General features: G+C 32.8%; 1 protein-coding gene and 1 pseudogene across 2 annotated transcripts in view; one reads left to right on the top strand and one right to left on the bottom strand.

Annotated features, from left to right (window-relative positions):
* The window catches only part of LOC111614525 (U3 small nucleolar ribonucleoprotein protein IMP4-like), a 29,732-nt gene extending 26,718 nt beyond the window's left edge, over positions 1 to 3,014 (top strand). For both annotated transcript variants that reach the window (XM_023355907.1, XM_023355901.1), the window contains exons 8-9: positions 2,737 to 2,807; positions 2,872 to 3,014. In XM_023355907.1, coding sequence (XP_023211675.1) covers positions 2,737 to 2,807; positions 2,872 to 2,990 — 190 coding nt within the window. In that variant the 3' untranslated portion in view covers positions 2,991 to 3,014. The remainder of the gene's footprint in view (positions 1 to 2,736; positions 2,808 to 2,871) is intronic.
* A 10,463-nt stretch (positions 3,015 to 13,477) lies between these two features.
* The window catches only part of LOC111614515, a 13,681-nt pseudogene continuing 9,187 nt past the window's right edge, over positions 13,478 to 17,971 (bottom strand).

The following is a 17,971-nucleotide window of genomic DNA, read 5'->3' as shown; positions in this document are numbered from 1 at the left end:
TATTTTTGATTTTTTCTATGCACTAAGAACCTTTTATGTTCATAATTGATTTAGCCAGGCTCACAATAAGGTGAGGGACAGAATCCAATATATCCAGGTCAGACCACTTCTTGAAAAATTTCTGGAGTTTTTCAACCATCCAGATTCAATCCCAGGCTCCCAAGCAGTATATTGGTGCCTTAACTGCCTCGGTTATCTAGCCATCTGTACAGAAAGTTCTGACTTAACATTGTCAATAAGTTCGTGAAAACTGAATACAGTAGATCCCCCTATAAGACGGTAGATACGTTCCGTTCTTTATGAATCAATTTTGTAGGAATCATAGTTTACGGACTACGGCTGTTTGAAAGGTTTTCTTTCATAAAATTAATCGATTCTAGACTAATTCGACTCAACATTTCCAAAATACGTATATTTTTTTGAAAATAATCCGTATAAACTACGTTATAAACAAAAAATTGTAGGATTGCTTACCGAGTGTGTACCGTTCGACTACGCCCGTTGCTAAAGCTTGGTTTCGTCGCGGAACAGCGCATCAAATTGCGGCCGCGATTTCTGATATTATTTTTCTGCGAAAACTTCGTTGACCTTTGGAGACATCATTAATATAAATAATTTTTATGGCCGTTAAATAAGAAATGTTTCTTTCACAAGAAATGTATAAAATTACAGTACTAAACAGACGATAGGTCGCCTAACTCGCCGTAGCGTGACGCTAGACGGCGAAAAATATATATTTAATTATAATAAAGTTACAATAAATTAAGTTAATATATAATTATATATACAGTACCTAATTTATATATAATTAATATATAATTATATGTACAGTACCTAATTTATATATAATTATATGAACAGACGATACTAAACTCAATTTATCCGCCTAAACGTCCGTAGCGTGGCGCTACGGACGGCGGGAAAGTAGTTTGGCTGCCCGATGACGTTTTACGTATTATAGGAGTTATTTTTACCGTTGTTTACGGATACTGCCACAATTTTTATAGGAATCATAACTATAGGAAACGGTTTTATAGGGGGATCTACTGTATAAGCAAAACAATATATAAAATCATTTTTACCATAAGCTAAGTGATATAAATAAGAGTTAAATTCCTACAACATATATCTTATCACAGAAACATTGCTAAACTTCTAAATATAGATCAAAATTAAAACTGGAATAGATAATAAAATGAACACCATACATAATTTTCCAGCAAGAATTTGTGGAACAAATGTTTTGGTTTATTTTATAAATCTGCTTCAGGTTTCAAATTCCACAATTCAAAATTTTCAAATTTGTTAATCTATATATATATATAAAAACAAATGTCTCTCTAAATGTCTTCATGCATTACTACACCATTTATCTATCCAATTGCCATGAAACTTTGTTTTCATGAAGTTGTTTAATACATTCCCACAAAGGTTTCTGGCATAGTACATTTATCCTACAATAGATGGTGCACGTGTATACAAGCATTTTAGCATGGTTAGGAGTTGAAACTTGAAATTTGTTACACAGCGTACATCAAGAGAATGCACACTAAAAAGGGATTTTTTGAAATCCCCCCGCGGGGAAAGAGACAGGATTAAGGCATCAACAATGGAAGTGTTAAGTAACAATAAAAATGTTAACAATGGAAGTGTTAAGAGAAAGCAACGTGCAAGTTTTACAGGCGCAGATGCGGTGTTTTGCGTTTTTGCAGGAAATCGAACATAATTTTAGACCCATCTAAAAATTTTCTAATTAGTCTGGAAATAGGGGAACTTAATTCTTGCATTCTGTGAAAACAAGTAAGATTGGCTGTAATGTAATAATCTTAATCTTTGCTATCGTTACTTTTTGCCCAAGCAACACTGGGCTTATCTGCTAGTTCTGTTATAAATAAAGACCCAACAATCTTCTAATATGAAAGATTGAAGTAAATGTGAGTTATACACATCTTATTTAAGAAAGATTAATGAAAAAAAATAATTATTTACCTGATTTTGGAATCAGTGAGTGATAGTGATTATGGTGATGGGTGGTATGGGGACGGAGACTAAATCCTCATCACTGGAGATAGGTAAAGATGGATATGAAAGAATAAATGTTTGCAAAGGAGCCCTTCTACCATCTTACAATTCAAAAACAAATAAGTGGCAATTAACAAGCTATAGAAGGCACTGTATAAATTTAAAATAGTAAATACAAACATGTAACATGTAACTACGTTTAACATGTAAGACAACAAATGTTGTCTTACTTATTAAACATGGATATTGATTTACATGATTTGAAAAAAATGTGAAGGTATGTATAATGAATGTATAATAATCAGATTTCAAGAAAAACATTTGGTTAATAATATTTATATTGGATTGTGTTTGTAACCTCCAGCATTTATTTTCTTTCTCATAGAATCAATTTTATTATTTACAAAGAAAATTCAACAACAATAACTATAATGATTACAAATTAATGTGGTTGGCTTTCCTCAACAATGTTATAACAAAATGATGTTAAATGAGGACTTTCTGTATTTGATATTTTAATTCAATTTACAATTTGGATTAAAGCATTTGTGTATAAATTACCCATTCAATGTTGAATCATGCTGAAATTCTTTCTAGAACCATTATTTTTTTTAAATTTTGAAGTATACTATTAAAATATTTATGTAACTGTTTTGTTGTTATGCATATGAAATTAATTTATTATAAATTTTGTAATACAATATTTTTTTGTAGACATCATACTTATAAAAAAGTAAAAAAAGAAGTTGAATTGCAAGAAGTTGGACCAAGATTTGAATTAAAATGTAAGTTTAATTACATAAAATAATACATAAATTATTTATAATGACTTTCATGTTTTTTTAATAGTGTATGAAATTAAATTGGGAACAATTGATGAGGAAAAAGTAGCTGATGTAGAATGGGCACTGAGGCCATATATGAATACAGCAAAGAAAAGGAGAATTCTCAGTGATGATGTCTTTTGAATATATTAGATTGCATTGCATGTAATATAAATAAAATTAATTTTATTATAAAATAAAAATAAATATATTGTTTTAATACTATAATGGTTTTTGTGTATTTTATTTATTGTGTGTAAAAATGCCATATATCAAAAATACTACTATATTTGTGAAAACATCATTTTAATTATATTAACATTGTAAATAATTGTAGAATCCATCTGACTATTTCATTAAACTAGCTACAGTAGAATTATTGAAATATTTTAAGAATCTCTATATTGTCATTCATTACAAGAATTTTAATGTTCATAAATTTCTTTATAAACAGTTTTTTTTAATCAAAATCTACTAAATTTAATATTTTTTATAGAGAAGTAATTTGATAATGAACATACAAAGAATAGCAAAGTTTAAATCTATTCGAGATTGTAATAGATGCAAGTCAATATACAATATTATTGGCAGATTCACATGATTAAAATTTTAAACGACAAGTTTAAATATGAGAGGGAAAGGCTTAAGCCAGTGTAGTCCTCTGTAGATCTGTCTTTCATTAAGAGGAATTCTTACTGTCCATTGGGCAGAAAAAGTCAAATGGAGAAAAAATATTTAAATTTTAATAATAGGATGGCTGGCTGGTAGTGTTTTAATACTATAATGGTTTTTGTGTATTTTATTTGAGTTAGCATGGCTTGATGGGATACTGCAACTCACATGGACGATCTGCCCAAAGGGATACATCTGGGAGAACTTCCTGTGGAGAAGCTGGCCCCTATTTAAATTAGCCATGTAAAAAACCCAGAAAACTACGAGGTTAATAAGTGCCATTCCACAATAGGTGTTCAGTAGAGTTAATCTACCCTGCCACTGTTGAGCCATTAAGAACCGAGCCTCGTCTCACACCCAGCCGCTCTATCGTGGGCCTGAAAAAAACCCTCTTGGTACCCATAGGGTAACTCCCCACAAAAATTTCCTTCTTTTTGGCTTTTTATAATGAGTCACTCTCCGTACTCATTTGCAATGCATCCGCATTATTTGTATTTATAAAAATAACAAATCCGACGTAACACGATATATTCGTGATTAGTAATGTTCTATGTTTTACCATCGATAACAATATGCTAAGAACATCGATAAAACTGCAATGTGTTTTTAAATATCGATCATCACGGCATCTTTACTATTTTATTCAGAATGTTAATATTTTAGGAGACTTGTAACAAAAAAAATTTAAAAAACTATCGAACATTTTTTTTGTCGTCTGAGGATATGCAGATAATTTTTGTCCTCAGTGACCACTGTCCATTCGTTGGAAACTTTGATATCATCTAAGCGAACATGTGAAAATTTTAAAGATTGAACATGGTTTTCACTTTTTTCACATTTACCCATTTTAAATTAAAATATGTACTGAATATATTGCCTAGGGATGAAATGATTCTAAAGCCGTCACTGGCTCATGTTCATGCATTTATTTATCATTCCCTCTGTTTCTTCCGGAGTGAAAGCGAGGGCTGCAGCACTCCACTATTGTCAATGAAATGAAATGAAATGCATTTATTTTAAAAAATCAGCAATGAGTTGCTTAACTTTCCCGCGCCATCTGTTATAAAAGTTTTTTAAATAAAATATCGTATTTTTAATTATTATAAAATGGCAAAAATTTTAATTTTGAGGATAGGAATGAGTTTTATAAAAAAATTGTAAATGCTAATAACGAGTAAAGTCGTTATTAAGTCAGACCCTACTCGAGCTATAATACGATCTTTTCTCTCCATCCCTTCGACCTTTAACCACTAAAATTTAATAGCATCCATCCTTCTAATAAACAAACCTTAATGCAAAATTTGGGAAATTTTTGACAAAAAGCACAGGAGTCATTAAGCTGCAAAGAGGATGAACAAAATCCTGCCCCACACATACAAACACAGAAACAAAAATCCGAATTTTTTTGCATTTCTCGACGTTTCAAGATCTGGGGGGTCATTTTTTGATCTTTCGTCATACTTTCCCTCTGTTATATATAATAGCCGGAAAAGAGATAGGCTAAATATTTTTTTACTTCGAATTAAATTCATATTTTTTTCGTTTTTTACTCATTTCGCCCAGTATGCTTTTTTCTGAATCCATCAAGGGTTCGGCTAGACCACAACGGAGGAGTCCGAATGGGAGGAACGGGCCCGTTATATCCGGGTCATCTCTGAAAAAATCCTTGGAGTTACTTGCCCGGATTCTATTCTGGATCCCCAGAACGGTAGGCTGACGCTTTAACCGCCTCGGCCACCCGCCCGTCAATTTTAAATAATTAATTAGTTTTAACTCTAATCATGTATATATTAACCCCCCCTCCCATTCTTCAGTGCCATATAATTTGTAAGTGCTTTCATAAAAGAACAACCATAGGTGAAAATTCAATTCCGAGTACAGAGACATATCCTATATTCATAATTTTAAATACGTGTTAATCCTATGGGATTGTTGGACAGTACATTTTATATAATTTAATGTGTCTTTTTCTTATCTTGGTTTGTTTTTACGTCAGTCCGAAATATATATTTAGAAGAGAAAATTGAATAATAACTTTAGGTTAAACCATTGAATATTTGCTATATGAAATACTATACCTGATATAAGAGGATTATATAGTTAAACTAATAAGAATTCAGCTATAAATAATTAAAAATAAAACATTATTCAAAACAATAGAATAAACCTTGATTTAATCACATAAGTATCATTATAATTGATAATCATTATGTCAATGATACAGAGAATAATGATACTTATCAAAAATATTTACATAACTATCAAAAATAGAAACAAAACCACAAACTTTTCTAATGGAAAATATTGATAAGATATTAAATATGCTTCGTAATCGTTATAAACAGAAATATTTCTAGAATCTAGATGAACAAGTCTGCTCAATCAAAAGGTCTGCACATTGGCAATTGATATGTTGAGAAGTCTCCACGGCAAAAGTGTTTTTTTATGAAGGCTTATTCCAGTTATTATTTTATCTAATTGACACGATTTCAATTTTCTTATCATACAAAAATTGAAATATCGATAAGGATCTGACTTGTGTAGAAATACATCTTTATGTGGAAACAACAGCATACACTCCCAAGAAATCTTCAACAAATTTCAATATTTTATAGATTTAGGATCCTTTAAGCAGCGAACTCTACTGAATTCTTATTTACGCTGATATCAAAGATAAAGTCAGATTAAAGATTCGCAAATATTTTATAAAATCAAATATGATTGTCATTTTAATTCTACTTATACGGTGTCTCTTTTTACTCGTATTTTAGACTGGCATCTATGCAAATACAGTATAAAATTACTTTTATCCATATTTAAATATTTATACGAAACAATAATGTTCTTTAAATTTAAATATCATTCTTTTGTCTTATGATTATTTAAGTGGTTTTTTTACTGTTTATATACGTACTTTATTATTAATAATAATAAATTAAGAGTTTTTAAACGAATTAACACTATAATTTTATCGCTTAAAAGTAAGGATCGATCGAATGTAGTTTTAATAATTTAATTTAGAAAAATGGTTTAAAATTTCAATCGTTTGAACCGATTCTTATCCTATACAAAACGATTACAATTTAATAATTTAAATTTCATATAGTGTATTTGTTACCGCTAAAGCTCGAAATCCGTTAATGTATACATTACCTAGCTAATCTGCAGATTAACTAGGGTGATCCGTTAAAGCTGCGAAAATTGTTCAATTTCTAAAATTACCTAGGTAATTTGCAGAGTATCTAGGTAATCTGCACATTNGCTTTGATTTCATGAAAAATACAACGAATGAAAATTACAAGGTTTTTCGTCTTGAAAAAGATAAAGACTTAGGAAAAATTCATGAAATATGGGAAAAAAGAAATTTTACAGATTTAAAGTTTGTAAGAAAAGGCGAAGTAGGAGAGTGGAAAACCCATTTTTCTGCTAGTCAGAATGAAAGAATGAATCAACTGATTCAATGCAAATTTGGAAATACAAATTTATTGCATATTTGGAAAGATTTATTATAACTCTTATTGTATTACTGGTGTAATATGTATTAGAAACTGAATGCAATGAAATAAACTATGTAATTGTTTCTTTTAGTATAATTATATTGGATGTAAAGAGAAGCATTTCGCATTGCAAGAAGCCTGGATAAAATAAATCATAAGGTCTGGGCATTTTTGAATTATGAGGAAGAAATAAAAAACATGTATAAATTCCTTCATATACCAAACCTATAAATTCTCATACTTCTAATTAAAGTGTTTATATAGCTTCAAAAATATTTTCTGTAATTAAGATTAAAATCGTTTCGAAAATCGAAAGTTTTATTCTAAATGTATATGCCTACAAATGGAGAGTTGAATGAAAATAATCAATAATTCAATAGACCAATAGGATTTTCGTTCCGGGAGGGCGGAAATGGAGCAGAAGATTATTTGAGGGTGTGCCAGATTAACCCACTTTGGGGCCTTAGACATTTTTTTCTTACCGGGCCCTTTCTCTCTCCCACAAGAAATAGAGCACACAAAAAATATAAAACAATAAATAAAACAAAATTAAATAATGTGAAAAACTAAAACAAATCTTAAATTTTTATTAATAAAATATTCTTAATATACAACAATAAATTTTAGTTTTTCTAGAAAAGTTTGAACATTTTGTTTATAAATTTAAAAAAAATTGAAATTTATTTTATTAAATGTCTAACAAAAGTTGTTATACAACAACTTTTGTTACCTTTTGGTACAATAACCTTAAAATATTAATTGTTTAATTTAACCTTTTTGGTTAATATTTAAATAATATAATATTTTACTTATGAAAGGTAAATTGAATAATGAAAAAGATAATTTAAATAAAAACCAAAATAGTTTTTAAAATGTAAGTACCGTATATTTACGTAGATAAGATAACGAGGTATAAATTTTCGTGGAAGTTTTATAGTTTTAGCATATATCTATGCTATAAGACCGCCAAACTATCAACAACGGCCTATGAATTTAGTTTAGATCAGCGATCATCATCTGGATAATAACACTGTATAGCGTATAGCGTATAGCAGTGGTTCTCAACCTTTTTTGTTGATGTACCCCATTAGCCCATTAGTTGTTTCTCAAGTACCCCTTATATTTTTGTATGTAAATTATATAATTACTGCGTTAGATGTATACAGTCCTTATAACTGAGCACCATAAATAAAACTCTAACTAACTAACTATAACTAAAAGTGAATTACTTATTTTACATAAATAATAATAAATTTAATCAGGTACATACATTTATTTATTATTATTTGATAAGTATATTATATAAAATCATAGAAGTCATTTCAATACATGCATAAATTACATTTCCTAAAAATAAATAATTATAATTAACAATAAAAAAAATTTTAATTATTCTACAATAATTTCTAATAAAATTTAATGGGATATTTTTAATTTTTAATTTTCACTGAATGATGAAATTTTCTTTAATTCATTAACATCTGCACCTAATTTCAAGGGGGGGGGAGCAGTGCCAGACATGGGTTTGAACGACAGTTTAGACTAATTCATTATATTAGGAGGGAGAAAACGTTGTTGAACAATAGTTTAGACTAGATATATTCGCGGAAGTGGTCGCTTATTACAGTTGTTGTACAGTATGTTGTTTCGGACCAAAAATCGATCCCGCGGTCGCGTTACACGGGTGGTCGTTTAATACAGGTAACTTTACGAAGACTCTATGAATAAACTATTCGGTGCCAGAAGTTTTTGCCTGTTTTGACAGGTGTCCGTCGAATGTAGGTGGTCGCCTAAGCAGTTTTCACTACTAATTTTAAGTAATTCAAAGTACGTTAAAATATAAAAATAGTCGCACAATACGTATTTATATTTTAGAAAATACAAGGGAAGAGGCGCTTCCACAGTTTTCATAGATGGCACCTACTGGTCCTGTAACGCGCAGATATGTAAATAAGGCAATGCGGATTTTTACTGACACGGATAAAAGACGACACGCCCGTTCAACGGTGTGGTATTGGCAAGCGCCAAATCCGATAGAGGTCGCTGTTTTTAAGCCAAGATGGCTACCGAAACAGGTAAGGAACCGACCACGTGTTTGTTCAGTGCCTGAGCCGATTCAAGCACTGAACAAACACGGTGACGACTACTGCGAGGACCAAATGGAGAACAAATCATTGAATTTATGTCAAATTCTAGATTACCAGTATATCAGCGACAGGAAACGTTGTCTTGTAGAAGGTGAAGCCGTTTTGGATGCTGACACATCGTATTTTGTGGATTAAACTCTAACAACAACACTGAAGTTCATGTTGTATAAGTGCTGAATGACTTTGCAGGGCAGCCTTCAGATTGGCACTAATTTTAACTATTATGATAAATAAAACTGTTTTATATTGGAACATGGTGTATACTGCTTAAAATATTTAAATACTTATCACCTGTTAACGTGTAACAAACATGCTATCACATGTTTACAAAAACCAGACAGCCCTGCTTTGCACGTGCATTCTCCCTGTAATTGAGATGTATTAAAATGCCAATATCTGAGATTGCAACACTAAAGCAACAACATGAACTTCGGTGTTATTGTTAGAGTTTAATCCACAAAATACGATGTGCCCAGCATCCAAAACGGCTTCACCTTCTACAAGACAACATTTCCTGTCGCCGATATAATGGTAGTCTAGAATTTGACATAAATTCAATGATTTGTTCTCCATTTGATACTCGCAGTAGTCGTCACCGTGTTTGTTCAGTGCCTGAATCGGCTCAGCCACTGAACAAACACCTGGTCGGTTCCTTACCTGTTTCGGCAGCCATCTTGGCTCAAAAACAGCGCCATCTGTCGGATTTGGCGCTTGCCAATAGCTCTTTCATCGAAGCGAATTGCCTGGCATTCTCTGATAAGCAATCAACTCATAAGAAGTGTATTCTTTGTTAATTAAATCGCCTCCAAAATTGTACGAAAAAAATTTCTTTCATTGATTGACTGTTTATTTTGTATATAATTGAGCTTGACATTTTTTATATTTGATTTTCTAACAAGAATTAGTAATAAGTATATATTTCATTGTTTAAATAAATAATAATGTACAATCTAATATATGTAAAAATCCTCTTGATTTTTAAATGTATTAGATTCAACGGTACTATTATTGTGGATATATAATAGTGTTATTTTGGATCATTGTATTTTGCTTTCCCGTTAAATCCAGGCGTGGTACTTCATTACAATCCTAAATTGTGTAACCCCGCCTTTTTGTGTCGCACAATACGATACATAGAATGTTAAAAAAGCAAGGTAAAATAATGAATACATGGACTGGTTCATTATACTGGCGTAATTTATACAAAAGATGCCGATCTCTCCCAATACGTATATACCCACCATTAAATATTAGATTATGAAGTTGAAAGGGTTGAAAATAAATTTTAATATAAACAACGCCTCTATGTTTATTAATAAAACATTACAACCTTGTTACAGAATTAGCATATAGCCAGAGGCGGACTAAGGCTAAAGCGGGCCCTAGGCAACATTGTAATTCCGGGCCTATTTTTAAAATTAAAAAATTAAAAACCTAATTTTTGGGGCCCCAAAAATTACGGGCCCTAGGCACGTGCCTAGGTTGCCTAGGCCTTAGTCCGCCCCTGCATATAGCAGAGACAACATAGATAGACTATACTAACGATAACTGTAAACAAGATGTTGATTATAACAATACATCGGCCGCCAACTACAAATCATAATACTCTTCTAAGTACTCTTAAGTTGTTAATATCATTAAAGGAGACTATTATGATTCTTACAAGTGATAATTGGTGACTTAATTAATTTTTAAGCAAGTCGATATTTCAATTCGTATACACTTAAAGATTAACTTTTACTATTCCAATAACTTTTCCTATTTTAGCGAACTTGAATTCACCAATCAGATTTGACAAAAACTCACTCTGACCTTGGGTTAACCAATGTTAGTGGGTCGGAATTCTTAATTCAACAAGATTTATTTTATCCGATCATTTACCTAAAGATGATTGTTACCCCTAAGAAAGATTGCCACTCAGGACACGATAACATTCCTAATCGTCCGAAAATTAATAGTCATTCTATTTATATTTTACTTAAAGCGTTATACTCCCGTTTCTCGTGGAATTATTTGATCTTTCGATTAATCAACTGACCTATTTCTTTTAAGAAATATTAGATATTACTAATATTCGTAAACAAATATCTTCCAATTATCGAAAACAAAAAAAAACTGTATATTTACAAGTTAGTCAAAAAATCTTTCAAAAATATTGGACGACAACACTTGGCAATTAATAAGACAGAAGAAAACTCCAAGGAAGTTTAAACAAATTAAATCGTCAATGCAACAATATGAGATAATACCGAAGAGAATAAGAGCGCTAATTAAACAGAAGTAATATTAATATAATATTTCCTTTCTTTAGTTTTAATTACTTTTCTGATATAAACTCTTTATCTCAGCTTTGGAAAGGCATTAAAAAACTACTAACAGATGTAATAAAAAGAAAAACCGATATAATGATAACACAATATATAACGAAGAAACCTACAATGATGAAGATGATATTAGCAATATTTTTGCAAATCGCTACCGTAAGATGGGAGGTTTTTGAACTAATCAACAGAATTCAAGTATATTTTACGAAATTCTGTAATAGCTGTTTTCCTAATTTTTTTGTCCTTGTGGAATGTAATCCACAAGAAATATACAATACAATTATGAATTTTAAGAGCAGTACATCGGATATAGACATTAAAACAGCTGACATAATTACTATGCTTATTTATCTCATATTTAAGAAATAAATCGTTCAATACGGATCTTTCCGGATGAATTAAATTATGTTTTGCCAATCTACAAGAATAGAGTATCCAGATCAGATAGAGAATTAGATCGATTATTATTATTCCAGTTTTAGCAAAGATTACTGAAAAAAATTTTATACGAGCTTCAGCAGTTACGTTTGATATCAATTACTGTACTTTATTCTTTCTATCAATATACTATATTTATAAAAGAAATTTGTTCACTATTGACGCATTGTTAATCAATTAGTTACTATGGAACTTGACAAATCTCACTTAATAGCATCGGCATTTGTTGTTATCTCTAAAAATTTGACAGTGTTGATTTATTAATTCTCGAAAATAAATTTAAAAATATAGGATTGACAGGAACATCGATGTGCTGGCAATTATCCTATTTATCAGATCGTAATTATGATCTAAAGGTAAATAACTACAGTATTTGAAATTCTTTTATATCTAACAAAGGGGTCTCCAGGAGTCCATCATAGGTCCCTTATTGTTTAATATTTATGTCAACGACATTTTCGAATTTTTACCAGAAACCAACCTTACAATGAACGCAAATGATATTGTAGTATCGTACTCGGACACCAATACAAAGGTTATTCAAGACAAGTTAAATACAGTCGACCCCCCTATAACGTGGGTTCCTATAACGGAAATTCCTATAACGTAGCGAAAAAATTGTAGCAATATTCGTATAAAAGAACACTTAAAACGTCGTCGCCGACTCGTGTCGCGACAAGATTGGTCGAATCTGGACCAATAGTGGATGAGCAGCCGAACTACTTTCCTCCGCCCTGCGCCACGCTACGGAGAGTTTAGGCGGCTAAATTGAGTTTGCTATCGTCTGTACAGTATTATATATAAATTATATATAAATTAGGTACTGTAAATATAATTATATATTAACTTATTTTATTGTAACATTATTATAATTATATATATAATTTCCGCCGTCTAGCGCTACCCTACGGAGAGTTTAGGCTAGTAAGTTAAGTTTATTATCGTCTGTACAGTATGTAAATTAGGTATCGTAAGTCTAATACAGCACTGTAATTTTATACATTTCTTGTGAAAAAACATTTCTTATTCAACGGCCATAAAAATTATTTATATTAATGATGTCTCCAAAAGTCAAGTTATTTTTCTGCGAAAAATTCGTTATCAGAAATCGCGGCCGCCGTTTCGTGCGCTGTTCCGCGACGAAAATAAGCTTGAGCAACGGCGTAGTCGAACGGTGCACACTCGGTAAGTAATCCTACAATTTTTTGTTTATAGCATAGTTTATACGGATTATTCCCAAAAAATTATACGTGTTTTGGAAATGTTGAGTGGAATTAGTCTAGAATCGGTTAATTTTATAGAAGAAAACCTTTCAAACAGCCTTAGTCCGTAAACTTCACACGTGTCGGGCTGCGATTGGCTCATGTATTTAATGATTCCTACAATGTAAAATTCGAATAACGTGGAACGTATCTAAGCGTTATAGGGGGGGTCTACTGTAATATATCACGGAAATTAACTGAAGATTCGAAAAGTAATAACCTGTATATTAACACCGATAAGACTAAATTTCTCTGTTTTGCAGACATTTTAATTAATTTGTATATACATTTGTGAGTTTGGTATATGAAGGAATTTATATGTTTTATTTATTTTTTTATTTATCTTTTCATAATCCAGTAATGCCCAGACTATATGATTTATTCCAGGCTTATTGCAGCGCAAAGTACTATCCTTTACCTCCAGTATAATTATACTAAAAGAAACAATTTTTATGAAATTTATTTATTGTGCCGTCGCCAGAGGGAAATAGTTTTTAACGTTTTAAATATTGAGGCAGACAAGTAGCCTCAAATGTAAATTCGACTCTGCCGTGAAACTTAATTTTTTCTTCAAGTGCGTGAAAAAGGATAGCAGAAGACACCTATGTATTATCTATTTTGCTAATTTTTTTAAACAATTATTTTATTTCATTGAATTCAGTTTCTAATACGAATATTACATCAGTAATACAATGAGTTATAATAAATCTTTCCAAATATGCAATAAATTTGTATTTCCAAATTTGCATTGAATCAGCTGATTCATTCTTTCATTCTGACAAGCAGAAAAATGGGTTTTCCAGCCTCCTACTTCGCCTTTTCTTACAAACTTTAAATCTGTAACATTTCTTTTTTCCCATATTTCATGAATTTTTCCCAAGTCTTTATCTTTTTCAAGACGAATAACCTTGTAATTTTCATTTGTTGTATTTTTCATGAAATCAAAGCTACTAAAATGAACTATATTTTTTATTATTTCATTATCGTCGATTAATTCCGAATACTCTGCACCTAAGAATATACAAATTTTCTTTACAACAGCATGAATATCTTGTTTCATTTCTTCGTAAGTTAAGAAAAGAACATTTGAATCATCTCGATGAATATACCACGATAATACATGATCAAAATAATCTCCGTAAGGCATTTCCCCAGTAATAAAATATTCGAAAAATTCATCAAACGTTATTTCAGCATTCCCTACAGTTCTTGTCTCAAAATAATAATAAGAAACACAGCAGTCTTTAGGATTTCTTGCAACGTAAATGTATTTTGATTCGGGTGCATACGGAGTTAAGTGAAATGGCAAGTGTACTTTTAAGACACATGGCCTAACTTTATTTGCAGTTTCTATTCCCATCATTTCTATATAAGGAGAGAATAACATGAAATCCTTGCCATTTTTGGAGGTATTCCTTTATGAAAAATAAGATATAAAATTTGTTGAGTCCAAGTAGTGCCGCATCTTGGAAAAGTCGAAATAAATATATCGTCATTTGTAGGTTTATATTGAATAGTAGAAGTTACGCATTCTGATAAGAATGATTTTGGAAACTTGAGATCACTAATAATTTGATATGGTATACCTGTGTTCGATTTTTCTTCGGCCATTACTGTAAAATAAGAATTTATATTTAATAATAATCATACAGTTCATTAATATATTCTAAATAGTNGATGCACTTTCGGTTTACCCGAAAGTAGATGGTTCGGTCATCCACCCGTCAGTCTACGATGGATACGGAATAAAAGTCCTCTTAGTGCCTCCAGAGGCCGGAAAAAATCTTGAGCCGACCTGATGGCGAGTGACAAAGCCCGACATATCTGGGACAGATTTTCCTTGAAGAATCCTAAGATTACTTAGGAATTCTTCAAGAAAAATCCGGATTTTATCTCGGATCCCCGAAGTGATAGGCTGATGATGCACTTTCGGTTTACCCGAAAGTAGATGGTTCGGTCATCCACCCGTCAGTCTACGATGGATACGGAATAAAAGTCCTCTTAGTGCCTCCAGAGGCCGGAAAAAATCTTGAGCCGACCTGATGGCGAGTGACAAAGCCCGACATATCTGGGACAGATTTTCCTTGAAGAATCCTAAGATTACTTAGGAATTCTTCAAGAAAAATCCGGATTTTATCTCGGATCCCCGAAGTGATAGGCTGATGATGCACTTTCGGTTTACCCGAAAGTAGATGGTTCGGTCATCCACCCGTCAGTCTACGATGGATACGGAATAAAAGTCCTCTTAGTGCCTCCAGAGGCCGGAAAAAATCTTGAGCCGACCTGATGGCGAGTGACAAAGCCCGACATATCTGGGACAGATTTTCCTTGAAGAATCCTAAGATTACTTAGGAATTCTTCAAGAAAAATCCGGATTTTATCTCGGATCCCCGAAGTGATAGGCTGATGATGCACTTTCGGTTTACCCGAAAGTAGATGGTTCGGTCATCCACCCGTCAGTCTACGATGGATACGGAATAAAAGTCCTCTTAGTGCCTCCAGAGGCCGGAAAAAATCTTGAGCCGACCTGATGGCGAGTGACAAAGCCCGACATATCTGGGACAGATTTTCCTTGAAGAATCCTAAGATTACTTAGGAATTCTTCAAGAAAAATCCGGATTTTATCTCGGATCCCCGAAGTGATAGGCTGATGATGCACTTTCGGTTTACCCGAAAGTAGATGGTTCGGTCATCCACCCGTCAGTCTACGATGGATACGGAATAAAAGTCCTCTTAGTGCCTCCAGAGGCCGGAAAAAATCTTGAGCCGACCTGATGGCGAGTGACAAAGCCCGACATATCTGGGACAGATTTTCCTTGAAGAATCCTAAGATTACTTAGGAATTCTTCAAGAAAAATCCGGATTTTATCTCGGATCCCCGAAGTGATAGGCTGATGATGCACTTTCGGTTTACCCGAAAGTAGATGGTTCGGTCATCCACCCGTCAGTCTACGATGGATACGGAATAAAAGTCCTCTTAGTGCCTCCAGAGGCCGGAAAAAATCTTGAGCCGACCTGATGGCGAGTGACAAAGCCCGACATATCTGGGACAGATTTTCCTTGAAGAATCCTAAGATTACTTAGGAATTCTTCAAGAAAAATCCGGATTTTATCTCGGATCCCCGAAGTGATAGGCTGATGATGCACTTTCGGTTTACCCGAAAGTAGATGGTTCGGTCATCCACCCGTCAGTCTACGATGGATACGGAATAAAAGTCCTCTTAGTGCCTCCAGAGGCCGGAAAAAATCTTGAGCCGACCTGATGGCGAGTGACAAAGCCCGACATATCTGGGACAGATTTTCCTTGAAGAATCCTAAGATTACTTAGGAATTCTTCAAGAAAAATCCGGATTTTATCTCGGATCCCCGAAGTGATAGGCTGATGATGCACTTTCGGTTTACCCGAAAGTAGATGGTTCGGTCATCCACCCGTCAGTCTACGATGGATACGGAATAAAAGTCCTCTTAGTGCCTCCAGAGGCCGGAAAAAATCTTGAGCCGACCTGATGGCGAGTGACAAAGCCCGACATATCTGGGACAGATTTTCCTTGAAGAATCCTAAGATTACTTAGGAATTCTTCAAGAAAAATCCGGATTTTATCTCGGATCCCCGAAGTGATAGGCTGATGATGCACTTTCGGTTTACCCGAAAGTAGATGGTTCGGTCATCCACCCGTCAGTCTACGATGGATACGGAATAAAAGTCCTCTTAGTGCCTCCAGAGGCCGGAAAAAATCTTCCTCTGCCATCTAGTCGTCTATTTTATAGCTTTTCAAAATATCTCATTGTTTACATAAAAAGAAAGTTTCGACAGCTAGTGTGATAAGGACTCAGTAAAAGATATGTCTTTAATGTCAATTACAGACCGGATGGCTGTGCGGTCAAGGTGGCATCTTACCGCTCTGGGGAATTCGGAATCGAATCTGGACGGGTTAAAAAATTTTATATGTAGACTACTGCATATGTGTACTACCAACTAAGCTAAAGGGATTTAACCACCTCACAGTCCCCGTAGCTACGGCTCGTTTCGGCTATACAATGAAACTATGGTAAAGAACTACCGGTATGTTAATATCGTCGACGTCATGTTCTAAGAAATTCCTATAAAGTCGGGTTATAATACAGTGATTTTTATAAATAAAATAATCTTGTATTTCATAATATAGAAAGATGCAAATTTATTTATTTTATCTATTATAAATTTCAGTTTAAAGCAATGTTTTCCTGAAACATTAAAAACTTCTCAATAAGTCTGGTCATATATAAAGCAACAATGGAGATTTTTACGACGCAAAACTGAGCGTTATCGGATAATTCATGGATTAGCAGTGATAACACTAGCTAATACAATGACTAAAGTCTAGAGCAGTGTTCTGCAACCGGTGTGCCGCGGTACACTGATGTGCCGTCACATGGTGAAAGGTGTGACGTGAACTTTTACGTATTTTGTTAATTTCAAATTTTATTTATATATTTATTATCACAGTTGTTGTGTTTCTTATGCTTGTATTTCATTCTCTGCCGCAGTACTCATGAAATAAGATGACGTTTGTTTATTCTTTATTACAAGCCACGCATTTTTATGTATTCTAAGAAATTATATGTAAAAAAAATTTGCTCACAGGTGTTGATGTCTGTTTAGTAACAATAATAATAGGTTAGTGGCATTACGTAATTCTATTAATAGTATCATATTATACGTTTTTGAGGGGAATAACATTTTGGTGTACCGTGTTGAGTCATGGGTGTGCCGCAAGTAGAAAAAGGTTGCGGAACACTGGTCTA

The sequence above is a fragment of the Centruroides sculpturatus genome, unplaced genomic scaffold (genome assembly GCF_000671375.1).
Source record: "Centruroides sculpturatus isolate CEXI.00-Female unplaced genomic scaffold, Cexi_2.0 scaffold139, whole genome shotgun sequence".
In the NCBI taxonomy this organism is placed as follows: domain Eukaryota; kingdom Metazoa; phylum Arthropoda; class Arachnida; order Scorpiones; family Buthidae; genus Centruroides; species Centruroides sculpturatus.
Note: the sequence above shows the minus strand (reverse complement) of the source record. Positions and strands in the feature narration are given on the sequence as shown.